Source organism: Anomalospiza imberbis, chromosome 6 (genome assembly GCF_031753505.1).
Source record: "Anomalospiza imberbis isolate Cuckoo-Finch-1a 21T00152 chromosome 6, ASM3175350v1, whole genome shotgun sequence".
Classification (NCBI taxonomy): Eukaryota; Metazoa; Chordata; class Aves; order Passeriformes; family Viduidae; genus Anomalospiza; species Anomalospiza imberbis.
Genome location: NC_089686.1, coordinates 16,079,425 through 16,095,746, shown reverse-complemented (window position 1 = coordinate 16,095,746; position 16,322 = coordinate 16,079,425). Strand labels below are relative to the sequence as shown.

Here is a 16,322-nt window from a genome sequence, read left to right as displayed (position 1 = left end):
GTAAGGGATTTGGATGCAGAATTTGAATAAAGTCAAAATAGGACTAAATCCTCCAGTTATCTTTGAAAACTTGCATCTTCATTCTTTTGCTACTAGGTTTTCCTCTTTTGTCCTGCAGTTTTTTAATGGTAAGAATCATGCTTGTGGCTTCCTAATTGTTTTTTGTGGTTTGTTTTTTTTTTTTTCATTGTGGGGGACAAAAGCTGTTCATCTCAGTTCTTCTGTATCCTGTTGTGACCAGACTTAAGATTATTAGTTTTGAGAATTTTTAAAAGGTGGAAGTAGGAGGTGATGAGGGAATTATTAGATATATGGGGCTATATTGTAGGATAAAAGAGACCTGTATATTGAAAAGACTAGGAAGAATATATAGGAAAATGTGATATACCCTTGCTCTGGCCAACAATCTGTTGAAATTAAAAGCCCTAAACCAGCCCCCAAATACAGTCTCTTTATGCTTTTTTACAGCTGTGTTTCATAACCACTTTCAAATATGTAAAGTAAATTAAAAGCAACCTGAATATTGTTCTCTGATTATTTTTTTTTCTTCTAGGGGTCTGTAAGTTTACAAGATGTCCAACAGGATACCTGGAGAGATATTTATTCCTGTGCCCTGCCCTAGCTTTCAACCCAAAGCACAGCCCCAGACTTTGGCTTAATATCACGCATTAATGTCTATCCTTACTAGAGAAAGCAAGTTTAACCGTGTTTTAAGGTGGCTCCCAAGATTAGGCTCTAAAATAAAAAAGTAGGAAAGTGATTGCAATGAAAGAAGGTCCTGCAAGGGCTGGAGAGACAGAAAGGTTGTGGATTAGAAGTGCAAATAACAAAGGGCTGAGAGCAAGTTTGGTGCAAAGAGAGTGGGAGGCTGAGGTAAGCAAGGGTGGCAAGATGGAAATGTGAAGCTGAGAGCTCAAGGATTGACAGCAAATGGTCAGGTTGGATAATTACCCAGAGAAAGGCATCTATAGTCGTGATGCTCAGACTTCATTTGGGGCACCTGCATTTGAGTTAATTAGCCAGATAAATCTTCTACACCTCCAGTCACAGAAATACAGGACTGGAAGTCAAGTTTTGGGTCATCTAGACTTTGTTTTTGGGACAGAAGTGGAACAAAGACTCATATAGGTGAATCAGATCTTAAAAATACTCCCAGTACCTTCTGCAAAACAACCACACACACTCCCCACCCTGAAGCTTTATAATGGAGTTTAAATGGAGCTTAGTGGCTGTTTCATTGTAAATATAATTGCGAGATTTCTAATAATTAGAAGTTTGGAACTGGTATTTGATAGTCATTAAAAATGTTCACCCTACCTTTAATGATGTGTTCTTTCTTTCTCATTGTGATCTGGAGTTGATCTGGAGTATTTGTCATTCAGCACAGCACAGTCTTGTAATATTCTCTGGCACCCCATTGTATTGCTTCTTTATGTTTTAATAGAAGCTAGAATGCAAGTTATTTTGCACTCTGCAGTAGGGTTATATAATTTATATGATTGAAGGGGAGAGGGAAAGTATATTAATATATCAAGTTAAGTAGGGGATTACTTGGATGTGGTAGCACTGGTGATTCAAACCTGAGCTAACATGCTGTTTTACTTGGCTATGCAATTCAGAGAAGCCCAGGTAGAAGACCATGCTTCTCCTTCATCCAGCTCCAGTTTTTACTTGGTGTAGTCAGTCTGCTTCAATCCACCTGATTAAAAGCAGTATTGTTTCTACCTCTGCAATTCAGTGATTCTTTTTGCTGGTGAGAAGGTAGATGCTAATAGGATCAGATAGTCTTGAAACTGATAGAGTGAAAACCTTTGAAGCATGAAATGTAACATTGTCTAATAATATTTTCTCTGAGATCACAGTGGCTATTTTGTGACTCTGCACAGCATATACTTACATTGGAGTGGGTTTTTTTCCCTTTCCTGAATTTTTGTTTAAGTGGAAAAATCTTGAGACTTATGTTTGGTACCACCACAGTCTGAAATATTTTCATCAAAATCACCTAAGTAATGTACACATATAAGTGTTATAGACACATTTAGCAAAACTAGAAAAACACAGCTAGCACATGTCTGTTTGATAGTGTTAACTGAGCTTTTACAAAAATTAGAGTTATAGCAAGCCCAACTAGCAAATGTCTAAATTATCTAATCTCCTACATGTCAGTAGATGTCTTGAAAGTGTATTCCTTACTCTTACTGACATGTTTAATAACAGGGAAGGTATTTTTGTAGCTCGTCCTTTAATGTAGACACTATTATTTACCAAGTCTTCAGCTGTGAAACCTCTTTGCATCTCTGTCATCAAAAGTGACAAAACGGTGAGATGTGAAATGGGTGACCTGAATGATCTGAATTGGAATGGTTTATTCAAACCATTCTTGACATTCAAAATATGTCAAGGTATTGCCTGAGTTGCGGACAGAATAGTAGTCTAACTGCTACAGTTTATTAATTAATACTGTTCAAAAGTCAGCCAAACAGTAATTTAGATTTTGGCAGAGAAATGATTCTAAAGTCTAAGGAAAAATGATGAGTTGGGCCAAAATGTGCAGTCATGTTTCATGGAAAAGCCACTGTGAAAATAATTGGGCTTAAGTACTGCTGGGTATAATTTACTGTGTTTTAGAAATCACTATTAGAAATTATTGAAGTATTTCTGATCATCTGAGCTGAACTGCAAGTTTTACCTGACTGATAGTGTTCAATCAAACTCCTCACATGTTAGTTATTTTTGTGGGTTCTTTGATGGGAGTTACAGGGTTGGTGTTTTGGTTAAAATGTTTTTAATGTCTGTGGTTCCCATAGGTTCACTCCTAATGAAATACGTGGGGTAATTGTGATTTCTTTGTGTGTCTTTAGCAAGATCACTGGGACAGTTCTTGATCTCTCTGTGCATTTCTGCTGATACAATTTTCACTCTGCTTACTCCTTTTGTTTATCTTCTTTGGTGTCATGCTCTGTTGGATATCTTATGCTTTACTCATAGTTTACTTGCCCTCCTTTTTATTTTTCTTTTGGCATAATTCATGTTTCTTCCTTCTGTTGCCTTCTTTATAACATCTTCATCTCTGCTGGTTTCAATCATCACTTCTTTGATGGTTAATTTCCAAGTGTATCTGTGCCTGATTCTCACACGTTTTTCTGTTCTCAGATCTTTAGGCTTTTCTTCCTGGATGTCCTTGTGTCTCATTAGCACATCCCTGAATGTTTAGTCAAAAACAGCATTTTGCCTCTTAGTAATTATTCCTTACTGTTCATGTTTTGTGTAATTTCCCACTCCTCATTTAGTTTTCTGTACTTCTCTCTGTATGTTCTGCACTTGTTTCAGTCTTCTCTTTCTTAGCTCTTTGTGGGTTCATAAAAAGTCTTTGATTTCTTCTTCTTTGAAAGCTCTGGATGTACAGGTGGAGGAACGAGATGCTGGAGAGCAAGCACTGTGGAAAGGGACCTGGGGGTTGATGGCAAGCTGGACATGAGTCAGGAGCGCCACCCACGTCCTGGGGGGGATCAGGCCCAGCGTCAGCAGCCAGGCAAGGCAGGGGATTGTCCTGCTCTGCTCTGCACTGGGGCAGCCTCACCTCCAGAGCTGGGGGCAGTTCTGGGCGCCACAACATAAAACAGACACAAAGCTGTCAGAGAGTGTCCGAAGGAGGCCAGGAGGACCTTGAAGGGCCTTGAGGGGAAGCCGTGTGAGGAGGGGCTGAGCTCACTTGGTCTGGTCAGCCTGGGGGAGACTGAGGGGAGACCCCACTGCAGTTACAGCTTCCTGTGAGGGGAAAGGAGGGGCAGACATTGATCTCCTCTCTGTGGTGCCCAGTGACAGACAGGACTGAGGGAATGGCCTGAAGTCGTGTCAGGGACAGTTTAGGTTGGGTATCAGAGAAAGGGGGCATGGAACAGGCTCCCCAGGGCAGTGGTCACAGCACCAAGCCTGACAGAGTTCAAGAAGAGTTTGGGCAGCGCTCTCAGGCACGTGGTGTGACTCTTGGGTATGGTCCTGTGCAGGGCCAGGAGTTGGACTTGGTGATCTTTGTGGGTCCCTTCCAACTCAGAATATTCTGTGATTCTGATGTGCTTTTTTTTTTTTTTTTTGTTAAAACCTTTTACTCTTGCAGGAATTACTTTATCAATAAACTCTTTATCCTGTATAGTGTTCTCTATGATTTGTTTTTGGTTTTATGACATTAACTATTGTGCTTTGTTACGTTGCTGTACATAAGTTTTACAAATTATGTATTTGGAATAATGAATTTTAAGAATGCTGTGAAGATAATCCATTACTTCAGCTTTTCATATCCATAATGATAAGATGACTCTTGTGTATACTGTTTAGCAGCTCTACTTTGTTGGACTTGAATAGTGAGAAGTTCTTTGCAAAATTAGGCTATTACTTTGATTATTTATGGATTAATATATACAGGGCAGTGATCTCACTTTCATGTCTCTAGCATGTCTCTATGGTAGTGTTTAAAGGATTACCTAAAGTGCAGCTGACATTTAAGCCAAATGCATATAAACTGGCCTTTGGAATCTCCTCTAAACCCTTCCCTCTTGAGTCCCTTAACCCAGAGCTATGCCAGTGGGGTGTTTTTTTGGGTTTGGTTTTTTTGGTGTGATTTGTTTTGTTTTGTTTTTGGGGTTTTTTTTTTTTTGAGTTTTTTTCTTTTTGGTTTGTTTTGGGTTTTTGTTGCTGTTTTTGTTTGGGTTATTTTGTTTGGGAAAATAAATGTATGATTGTGTATCAAATGTGTGTAGAATTGTGACTTTGTAAAGACTGTGGTTTTGTTTGGCTTTTTTTTCTGTAGACATTAACATTGTTTTGTATCCTGTATCTAGTTTTCCTACAGTACTCTTGCTCTCAATACCTATACCAGTGCTTTATTTGGAAGGCTATTCAATATTCTAATGCCTTTATGTGGCTGCATTTATTATTAGGGAAAAATTCTTTTCATCTTTTGATTGTTCATGTCAGTTATTCACGGTACAGTGTTCCCTCTTTACATGTTAATTTTAGGCAATTGCCACCTGCTCCTCAGCTTCTTCCAGCTGCCACTGACACCTCAGGCTGCTGGCACAGCTGTGCCACCCTTCTTTCCTTGGAAGCTGTGCCTTCTTCAGGTCTTCAACCAAATTTCTTCCTGCTCGATGAGGTGGCAGAGGAGCCCTGTGGACAGTAGCCCATCATTCATCCTCAGCTGCAGCCTTTTCTGTCATTACTAACATCGGTGGTATTTGTAAATGTCTATAGTTATCACTGTCTGTGTCAGAATGTGCAATTTCCTTACATGTTTATCATTCACAGTCCAGTCTTAAGTGTGGTGTGTCACACCCAAAAACCACAGCAGGCCTCTTCCACTGTGAAACACCACTTAACATCTGAGTCCTCTGATGGTCTCCTGTGTTCCAAATACTTCCACAAGCAATGGAGCTTATTTCAGTCTGGCAATAATTTTCCTAAGTGCTGCAGCATCCCTTGAGTAGAAGGGGTTAGGCCTAGCTTGGGCTGCTGTCACTGTGTGTTACTGGGTGTGGCTGAAATTCTCTAACACTCGGGTGTTATCCCTGCTTCCTGAAGGGGACATGTTCCAGTTGCTTTCTATGAGACATCTGCCTTGGGTGGGGCATCACATTTTATTAGTGACTGAGTAATTTGGAGCATTCCAGGGCTGCTACTGCTTCACCGTGCAGGTAGCAGAGCACAGTGCCCACCATGCCTAGGTTAAAGGCTGGAATAAGGAGCCCAGATGGACACTGTCTCAGTGCTTCCCCCCCCCAATTGTGTAGAAAGCCTTACATTATGGTTTCAAACATTATGGCCTGTGTACAGCTCGGCTTTATTCTACAGTCTGTGCTGGTGATGGAGCTGCATCAACTGCTAATGGTGTGAATCCATTGGAAAAAGGGAACCAGTGCCATTGAGTATAATGGCTAAATTGTCAACATATGTTTCTCAATATTTAGATTTTTTTTTGCCTACCAGTGGCATATATGTAATATATCATTAGTATAATATATAATTATTTCTCAGTTTAAATAGTGCTGTCATCTCACAGAATGTAGTTTTACTGTTTAGTTACACCTGGAACTGTCTTAAGTGAAATAAACTGCAAAGGCAAATATGTCTTTTCACAGGAACTTTATCAGAGTAGTTAAATAGGTGCCTGACTCTAAAAAGAAGGAGTTTAATTCAAATGAGACCAATATTAATAGGAACTTCAGTAACTGGTGGGCTAGATTTATGCTGATGACCTTACTCGGATAGAGCACTCAGCCAATTACGGAATGTAAGTCCTTGATTTGTGCCATGTAGTTGTTATGATGCACCATGAAAACTTTTTCTTTTTTGAAATGCATAATCCAAAAAGTTTTTCTACTTCAGGATTCTTTTGTCTAGTTCTAAAGTCAAACTTGAGAGCAACATCTTGCACTTACAATGTTTGCACTGTTTATGCATCTGAACCTTTCTAATTAAAGCAAAATATGTGGGCTGGAATCTGAAACTGATGTAAATCAGCAGAGCTCCATTAACTTCTATAGAGCTATGCTTCTTAATTTCAATATTAGCTTTTCAGCAAAAATGTAGCTAGGAAATAAGAGTTAAAGGGAACGAAAATTGAAATGAACTTTACTCTAATCTATGTCTGCAAAGTGCAAAATATGTTAAAATCCCCATGTTGACCAAAAAAAATATCCATACAATTATTTTGCTCACTGAACCATTTAAGCTGTTGATTCATCTGCAGACACATTTCAAAGTCTCCCAACTGTTAAATTTAGGAAGAAAAAAACCAAACTGATAAAAACAAGCTGTTACTTGGTTAGCTGCCCAGTCTTGTATTAAACCACAATATATGCTTTCACTGTAAGAATGTGAAGAGGTTTTTCTAGTGGATGGAACAACTGCTGGAAATCAAACTGGTACATATCATTCCCACTGTGGCATTAATCACACCATGCAGTTGGGGAAATCATGATCTATCATTCAACTTGTGTCTTCACTGCAAGAAGAATTTGAATGATCTGTCTCGAATTACTTTAACATCGATGAGAGAAACTGCACCGGAAAATAATGCAAGGACTTCACTGAGTGATTGAATGACGGCAGTGATTGTGTTAGTGGCTGATGAGAGGTGCTGAAATAAGCACTAATTAGTGCTTTCTGACAGACTAGCCTATTGGAATCAAAGTACTGCCATGCTCAAGTTAAGGAGTTTAAAAGGCATAATCCATTATTAAGCAAGAATGGTTTATCACCTTACTGTTTCACAGACCAGGTGCAAGATTTTATGACAGGTATTTGTTGTTTTTAAGGAAGCAGAAGAAGCATTTTCACAGAAGAGAAGACTAGAAAAATGGTACTCATCTGGTAGCATCCTTTGGTGTTTGCAAACCCTTGATTCCAGGTATATTGAAATATACAAACAGGTCAGTCATCTTGCTGTCTTAAGTTAATAGATTTAGTAATCCAAAATGGGCATATAAAGAAGTTTTGAAATGTTAGGTCTGACTCTCTGGGCAGATGAGATATAATTGATCAGATCAGCAGTTTAAAGCTCTAATTGCCTTACATCAGGTGAAAGCAGATGAAGTTTCTGGTGAGGCTCTGCTGTCTTTAAGTACTCACTGTCCTAGTCCACATTTCTTCATTTTCTGACCATTCTTTCAGCCAACTTCTGCTTCTGCAGCCATATTCCATCAGATTTCTTTTTTTTTCTGACCATTCTTTCAGGCAACTTCTGCTTCTGCAGCCATATTCCATCAGATTTCTTTTTATTACTGTCTGTTTTCTGGTGCACAGTAGGAATACAAGGAACCACCTTATTTGTGCGTGTTGGGTTTTTTTATCCTGTTTGAGGAAAATCTAAATAGTGCATATAGAGAGAATATGAACAGAATATATATATATATATATATATATATATGTTCTGCATATTTCTAATATATGTTAGGAAGGTGGAATTTCCTCTTCAATTCACCTAAACTAGTTCTAAAAGAGCAAAACCAGATTCTGAACCACGTGGTGTAATGAGATGAAGATGATACAAGCTTATTTTAAGACAGAAGAGTAGTGCAGTGTTGTTCGTACATGGGCAGAAGTGAAAGCAATCTGTATGTTTTGCAGCTGAATGTTTAGGTTCCTTGAATGGCACTGCAGCAGGTGATGTGGGTAACACAGGAGTCTTGCTTCATTTAGACCAGACTCAAAAACATCCTTTGAATGAGCAATTTCTACATGTATTTTGTGGGCACCATCTTGGTGTGATGTTTCTTAAGAAAATTTTGCATGTTGTTCTTAGAGGTTTTTTTAATATCATGTATATGGTTTCAAAAAGTGCTTTATAATATATGGCCTAAATATGTGCTACTGTTTGGTATGATTAGTTAAGTATGTCATTTTCCTATTGCTCCTCTTGTTGAGAATTTAGTGCATATACTTCACTGAGGTTTTTTTCTGCCTTCCTTAGATTTCAGGTGCTGATTGTTTTCCTGCAATGTTCTGAGACTCCATAATTCCCTGTCTTTATTTTTGCAGTTACCTCAGTGGTATTTATAGACAGTGATTGTTTCCCATGGTGCCTTTCTGATGGTCCAGGTAGATGCATCTTTCTTGCTTCTCAAGGCTGGACAATATAGTTTGGTGCCTGCTAAGCCTTTTGCGAGTGTCCATCAGGTACAAAGATATTTTTGATGTGTTGGTTTGGGATTTTCTGCAGAATTGTACCTCATAATCTGTATGCAGACTGAGTAGTAAATCAGTGCAGAATAAGCTGGAGAGAACTCATCAATCTGCTTGTCAGGCAGTGGCGTTTGCAAAGAAATTAAAACTGCTAGCACTGTTTAAATTATGTGCACTGCTGGTGGCTACTTGGGCATGAGAAGCGCATGCACGCAGTACATGCACACAGGATAGCAGCAGTGGGATGCCTGGTTTTACAAAGCAACACTCCAGACATGCAGCTGGAGAATTTGTGCAGAAATGGAGAAATACCTGAGTTCAAGGGAGCTATTTGTAGAGCCAGCAGCAGTGAAGCAGGAGCTCCAGCTATGACCTATATATCCAACTTCCAGCTGGGCTTGTGCCATATGAGCTGAAGCTCGTGTTCCCCTGTTAGTGGTATCTGAGCTGGCTGGATTAAAGAGAGATGTGCACTGTGTTTAACTGTACTTTCTTCTACACTTAACTTCTAAGGTCTGAAAAAAGCCTGTACAAGATTTTTCATGATTGGGCTGTGACATTACTAAATTGATGTACCTTTTCCCCCCTTATTTTCTTCCTTTTGCTCATTTTACTTCAGTGGCTTTTGGCCTTGTATTCCCTTTTGTGTAGTATTGCTCTAAGTAGAGTTTGTCTCTCCTTTCTGTGAATTGGTATGAGCTTTATTGCAACATTTATTTACAGATACTGAATAGCCATGGAATAGCATTCCATGTGATTGAGGACAGCGTGAAAAGGACTGTAATTTTGGATTGTGAAGTTATTGTAATGTTTATCTTATTACTTTCCATTAGTGGACTTTCCTGCTGTTTGCCTCTATACTACATCAAGATGAATTTTATTCTGGAATAATTACTGTGCTTTTAGGACATAAATCAGTTTCCCTCCCTGAAATCACCAGTGCTGCTTAGTAGACAGTACTAGTATATGGAAGTCTCCAGATTTTCTAAGAAGCTGTTTTTTTACATACCAGATTTCATATCAAATATGAGGATACTGAAGCATGTAGTAGAGGCTAGAATTTAGAAGAGATGGTTCTTGAAGTACTGCAGTACTGTTTGCAGCTTCTTACTGAGTTTTTAGACTAATAAGAAAGTGCTCCAAGGGATGTTGTCTGGGGAGGACTGTGCAAATCTGCCATTTGAAAAATTATTTATGCAGTAAACAAATTGTGACATAGGAGCTGGAGGGTTGAGTCTTCGTTACCTTGGATGGGATTTCCTATGTGGAAAAGGTGAAGTAGATTGTTCGTCTGTGGTATAAGAAATGTGTTGATGTCATTTTTAACTATTGAGCAGAAACTGCATACTGGAACTCTCATGTGTTTGTGACTTTGAGCTAAAACATATGAACTGAGAAGTAATGCTAGTAATCTCGTGTGCTCAAAAAAGTGTAAACCTGGCCCCAGAAAATTGTGATGTTTGTTTAAAAGACAAACAAGAAGTCTGGGTGTCTTTTCTGTTCATCTTCTGGATTTTGGGCTTGTTACCTCTTCTACAAACAAAGGCTAGAGGTAGATTTTTTTGTTTTGAGTGAAAGCTGATGTTCTTACATAATTGCATGATTTCAGAAAAAGTTAAAAACCAAATATTATATGTTTTACAAAGAAGTAATGAGACTTAGCTATACCACATAAGTGTGGCTCACATGGAAAAACTATTGTGCTTCTGACTTCCATATGAAAATAATTCTTTCAAAGCACCAAAGGGTACATGGAACCAAAAATTATACTGAAGTCTTGACTTTAAAGCCTGACTTCATCCAGAGGTTTTTTAACACTGATGGAGGGTTTTTTTGAGAGCTTAGTTGGTGCAACTTAAAATAATTTTCAAAAATTCAACTTCCTTCCAAGAGAAAAGCAAAATTTGGAGAATTAGCCAGCAGATCTCAGCTTGTGGCATTTACAGCCTGATTTTTTTTAAGGGCTGGATAGGGCATCTGAGTTCCATGAAAACGTTGGCTTGCCTATACTAAACACTCTTGGATATTCTGGCCTCAGTAAGGTCACCAAAGAGGACTTAAGGCCTCTGCCTTACTGTGGCATCTTTGAATTTTACCGCTTCCCTCTCAGTTAAAGGAGTTTTTTGGATAAAGTACAGGAAAACTCACTGTTGGAAATAAACCTAAATTGGCAGGGGTGGAATAAATGTTTGAGTTAGGTCTTTTTACAGCTGCCTTCCATAATTTTCCTTTTATGTCTAGAAAGAGAAGCTTCTAAGTAAGAAAAGTTTAAACCATACCCATGCCTGACTTCATTGTATGCCTTTCTCTGGTCTTAGTAGGCCTGACTTAAAGTCTCCTGTTGCTCTGCTATCTCATGCCCATTTGATTCTAGAAAGGCAATTTGTTTAAGTTAATCTTAGCCTGGTAGAATCTTAGCCATGTGTAGCTTTTGTGCTATTTCAACTTGAAGAGTATCACAATTTTCCTAGATGGTTAAAATTCCTGCTTAGATGGGTATATTTTAAGTATTAAATTTCATTTCCTTTTCTATGCATTTAGGGGAAAAGAATGGTGCCAATACAGCTGCTTTTAAATGAGCCATGCTGAAGCTTTTACTGAAGTAGAAGGGATTCAAAAGCTTATTATTATGCATTCACTGTACTGAGGCACAATTGCACAGTTTAATTTAAAGTGCACTTCTGTTCTGAATGATAGCTGCTGTGGCAGCTCTTGTGGTTGCTTAATTCTTTCTTCTCAATGTTTTCTACATGTGATCTGTTCAGTTTTCAAGTAACCTGGTAGCTTTTCTGGCCACTAGCAGTTCAAACTTAATCTGTGGTCTGACTTGGATCCAGTGAATTTTGCCAATGATTTTGCCATTTGAATGTGGTTGTCACTGCTACTGAGGGTGTACCTGGCAGGTAATAGACCATACTCTCTGTTATTTGAGGTCTGTCTCCAACATGTGCAAGGAGGTAGCAATCACCTGATTTTACTCACTGAAGAAGGGCAGGTAGAAGGAACTTCGTTGTACAGAAAAGTACTTTTTGTCATTTTGCAAGCAGAGGTGTTCATGGAACAGGATCAGTGATCTTTTATAAAAAAAAGATGCTATTTCCTGTCACTTCATTTATATCTGCTCTTAAATGTAATCATCTTTCTTATTAGCTCTGCTGTGGTAGCCAGCTTTTACTTTTTGAAGGGCAGTTTTGATCCCATTGTTCATGTGGCATCAATGGAATAATGTTGGAATGGACTAATAACGCATCCCTGTGCCAAATGAGGTCTTCAGATGTTCAGAAAAGAAGATTTCTACCTTGGACCAAATTCACTTAACTGATTCCTCTTGCTTGCATATTCAAGCAGCACAAGGAAGATTTTCTCCCTGCTATGAAACTCTGTAGTGTGAGGAAATCTGCCAAGGACAGCTTCTGTGGTGGTTGTTCCTTGTATGCTGCCTGCTGCCTGCTGCCAGAGTAATTTTGGGAACCAAGGAAGAGATAGTGGTCTGCTCTCTGCTATTCATTAGGCATAATACAATAGTATATGTAAGAGCAGCTCCAGTGCATACTCTGTAAAAATATTTTAAAAAATATTTTAACTGTGGAGTTAATACCCACTATGTGTAAAGTGTCCTTTTGTGCCAAATGGAGTGGGTCATTTCAAAGGGGGTCACTAGTCCACAGTGTCTTTAAATTACGTTACACTTCATAATCTTTTCAGTGAAGTGCTACAACTTGTCTGGTTGATTTCAAAGCCTATTGTTACAGAAATCAGATTGTCATTTTTCCCCTGGCAGTACAGTTTATGAATAGACCTGCAGTGAAATCCCCTTGAAGATGCTATTGACATGTCAGACAAAACAGCCTCTTCTTGGTGTTATTGTAAGGTGAATAAACTGAGTTTATAAGTGATTAGGCTGAACAATTAGCATAAATACTTTCCATCCTTTGGTTTTGGAAGAGATTTTTGAGTCTGGGAATAAAAAATTCTAAACAAGACCTCTTTGAGCTTGAGCTGAGGATACCAAAACTTCATAGTGAAATGTTTGATTCTCCAGCTTATTTGCAGCTGGAAGGCTTGCCTGTGAAAAACATAAGGAATGATTCTTTTCTTTAGGGCTGAAAAGTTGTCTGACCTTTTAATGACTGTCCTTTTTATGTGAGTCACAGTACTGATTGTTAATCCAGTCATTGTCCTTTTTCGAAAAGGTCGCGATCTTGCCAGGACATCACTACTTATCTGTATTTAAAAAGGACACAGCCAAACTGAGTCCAAAATCCAGCACAGCCAAAGAGCTCTCTCCTTTGAATGAAACAAGATGCTGTAGACCATAGACACTATAGGCTTTCAGGAAGCAAAAAATGAGAGAAAGGTGGAGAGGGAGTCTCAAGTGTATGAAGCTCAGAATGGGAAATTCCATGTAGAGGCAAATTCCATGTAGAAGACACAATTATTTACAGGTAACTGATGTCTGTAGTCAATTCATAGGACAGTCAAGAGGTAGTACAATTTTAACTGTTCACATTATTCCATGGTGTTTATTCACTTCTGAGAACCAGAATTATTCCCCCAGGGCCTGGAAATGACATGTCATATCTGAAAAAGCTGCACCAGTGCTGGACCCTGGCAGTGTTTTAACTGCTTTGCCAGCCTTGGCTCAGAGTAATGTAAACAGAGTATGAGTCAGTAAGTGAAAAAGGGGAGAAGGTGAAAAATTTCTTAGTACCCTGGTTTAGGAATCTGACATGTGAAATAAAAGGGTTGGGGTCCATAGGTGGCATTTTGAAGAATACACTCATGCTTAGTGGAAAACTGGTGTCCTAACAAGAGAAGATGCTAGAACAGTTCAGAAATTGTGTGAATGGTCTGGAGGCCAGGGAGAAAAAAACAAGCAAAACATGATTCCAAACCTTGGGAACCTTTTAGAGCTTTTTTTTGAGTAACACAAAGGTTAATCCATGAAATGCTGTTCTCTGGTATGTGGATGCATCTTCGTGTTGCAGTACTTGTGTATTCTTGTGTCCTCACTGAGTACCCTAGATCAGGAACTGGAATTTCATCATGCCTTTTAATTTTTTTGGTCGATAGATAATTCTTAATGTTTTTTCATTGTTTGACATTGACTTAATGGGTGAAAATACTTCTCTTTTTTATAAAAGAGAGAAGAAACTCAATGTAAGTCTAGGATTTAATAAGGTATTCTACTTTTTATTGTAGCTAATCCAGTTTTGTATAGATATTTTCATAACTTCATACTGATGGAAAGAGAATTTTCAAGGCTATTTCATAAATAATACCATTCTTTACAATCATATATGAAATGGATTTCGTGGTTGAGAGTTGAGTTAGTTATTTGCTTCATAAGCGGCCACTTTTCCATTGCACATATGATCTCACTTGGGAGTCCTTTTTTGGTTGAGCAATGTAAATTGAATTAATATATCAGAGAGATAAAATTTGTTCATAATTCTACTGTTTATGAGGTGAGGGCTATGGAAGAATATGCTTAGTGTTGTGCCTCCTGCCAGATGGTACTTTGCCTGCAAATAGAAAGCTTGATCTTTGGCATCACACAGTTTTATATGGATGCACAAATGCCTCTTGAAGAAGTTGGGTGGTGTTTCAGATAATTCCATTGCACTTCATTTGGATTGTTGTTATTGTTGCCTTATTGTTGCTCAGGTAGTATAATCCATGAGACAAGTTTACTAAAGAGTTATCTCTACAGAAGCATACTTGCAGAATTTTTCAAATAAACATGTGTTTTTCTATGACTGACCCATTCCTGATTTGCTGTAAGACCGCTGCCTAGGTTAGTATGCAGCAAAATAAAGGGAAAATCCACAAGTCATCCTGCAACAGAAAACTGGAAACAGCTGTCTAATGGGAATAGGAGCTTAAAGCTTGATAATTCCTACTTTTTTCCAGACGGCGTCTGACATGATCAGTGAACTGTTCTTTATTTCTTCTGTAGTCCTTTTAAGATTTGTATGTTACCAGCTTTCATGTTTAAATATGTTTGCTGAGTGTACCATTTTTCTTCACCAACAATTTAGAGTTAAGGGCCTGCTAGCTTGTGAAAAGAAATATACCTTTAATGTACTATGGCATATTTATGATTTTCTAATAACTATTCAAATCCACTACATCTAATTTAGGAAGTATTACTAAAAAGGAGGACTTTCATATGACACATTCTATATTTGAGTAAACTAGTTTCACTGTGAAGGTAAGATCTTTGGGTTTGACTTTGTTTCTGGTATTAATACTACATTGCATCACTAAAGTCAATAGTTTCCTACAAACAAAAGCTACCTACTATTCTTTTCTCAAGTACACAATTACTGTTCCAATGTTTGCAGTGCACAGGTTGTGCAAGAAGATTAGCTGAGTGTATTATGTTGTTCCCTGAGACTACCTACATGTACTGAGGTCATTGTTGTCCTTCTGAGACTGTACCACTTCAGCCCCTGAATTAATAGGTGAAACATGACAGGGATCTGACCCTTTTGACATTCACAGTAAAGAGAATATGGGAGGATGCTTTCAAAGTTGCTAACTATCTTTCTGTAAAAATCTTCCCAGTGCACTGATTTTAAAGAGCTGTGTGGACTAAAGTCACAAATTTTCTGAAAGCAAGAGTAGTTCTAAGATATACTTACTCTGTTCATTGCAACTCAGCTGATATAGGGCCCTTGCATTCAGGGAGATGTTGTTGGAAGACATGATGATTTTCTGTCTTTCAATCAAATCTTGCAGCAGATGAGTATGGAATTCTAAAATAGTACAATTTGCAGTACCATGAAGTCTGTTGCAAGTTCAGCTCCTGTCACGCAAACTGTTGGCCTCTTGCTGCTGACACCAGGTAATGATGCTTGCATTTGTTTGACAGGTACAAAGAAGCTCCCTTCTGCACACAGTGATGACTTTGTTCATTGTCACTGAGGCACAAGTACATGTGTAGGAACACAACACCAAGCCTAGGGAAAATGAGGATCTGGAATGTGGGAAGGGAATTGCACACAAGCAGAAATATACTTTAGTGCAGAGGTGCCTAAAGCTGTTTGCAGTGCTTAAACAAATGACACAAACTTTAAGTATTCAAGCTGGCTTGCGAATATGATTATTGAAGGGGTAAAAATGGAAGTATGTAATTCTGTCTTCTGTCTATCCTTCATCCCCTTACACATCTGTTCTGGGTGAGTCTGATGATCAGCAGTCCCTGAGTGCCAGGGTGAAGGGGTAGGCGTTGCAAATCTGTGGCTATAAAGAGGCCTGAAGGGACAGAGGAGCAAGATGTAAGCATTAAAATGGGCATTGAGCTTTTGTGTACATCATGTGTAACCCCCTTCCTGCAAAGGCAGAGCTGATTGGACATAACCTTCAAAAATCTATAGATCCATTTTCTCTGTCAGGAAAAACCTTAAGAGATGTAGCAGGCTTGAACACTGAGCAGGTGTTAAGACTTGGCATGTTTGTTGTGAGTAAATCAACTGCTAATAAGGTGAAGAAATCACATGTCAAGGCAGGTTATAAAACCACAGATCCACGTGGTTGCTGAGATGGTTGTCAGGCTTAGGGGATTCTGAAACTTCACTCCATTGGCAGCCTGCCTGTCAGAGTATGGGTAGGGCATGTGGGAACAATGCTCTCAGGGT

At 38.7% G+C, this 16,322-nt stretch overlaps 1 protein-coding gene across 5 annotated transcripts in view; it reads left to right on the top strand.

Annotated features, from left to right (window-relative positions):
* The window catches only part of SLC24A4 (solute carrier family 24 member 4), an 84,651-nt gene that overhangs the window by 32,212 nt on the left and 36,117 nt on the right, over window positions 1-16,322 (top strand). Inside the window, exon 1 of one of the 5 annotated variants that reach the window (XM_068192582.1) lies at window positions 16,271-16,291. The exons of the other annotated variants lie outside the window; for them this stretch is intronic. Within the exon in view, the coding sequence (XP_068048683.1) occupies window positions 16,288-16,291 (4 nt within the window). The 5' untranslated portion in view covers window positions 16,271-16,287. Of the gene's footprint in view, window positions 1-16,270; window positions 16,292-16,322 lie in introns of those variants that run through there. 5 annotated transcript variants of the gene reach the window in all.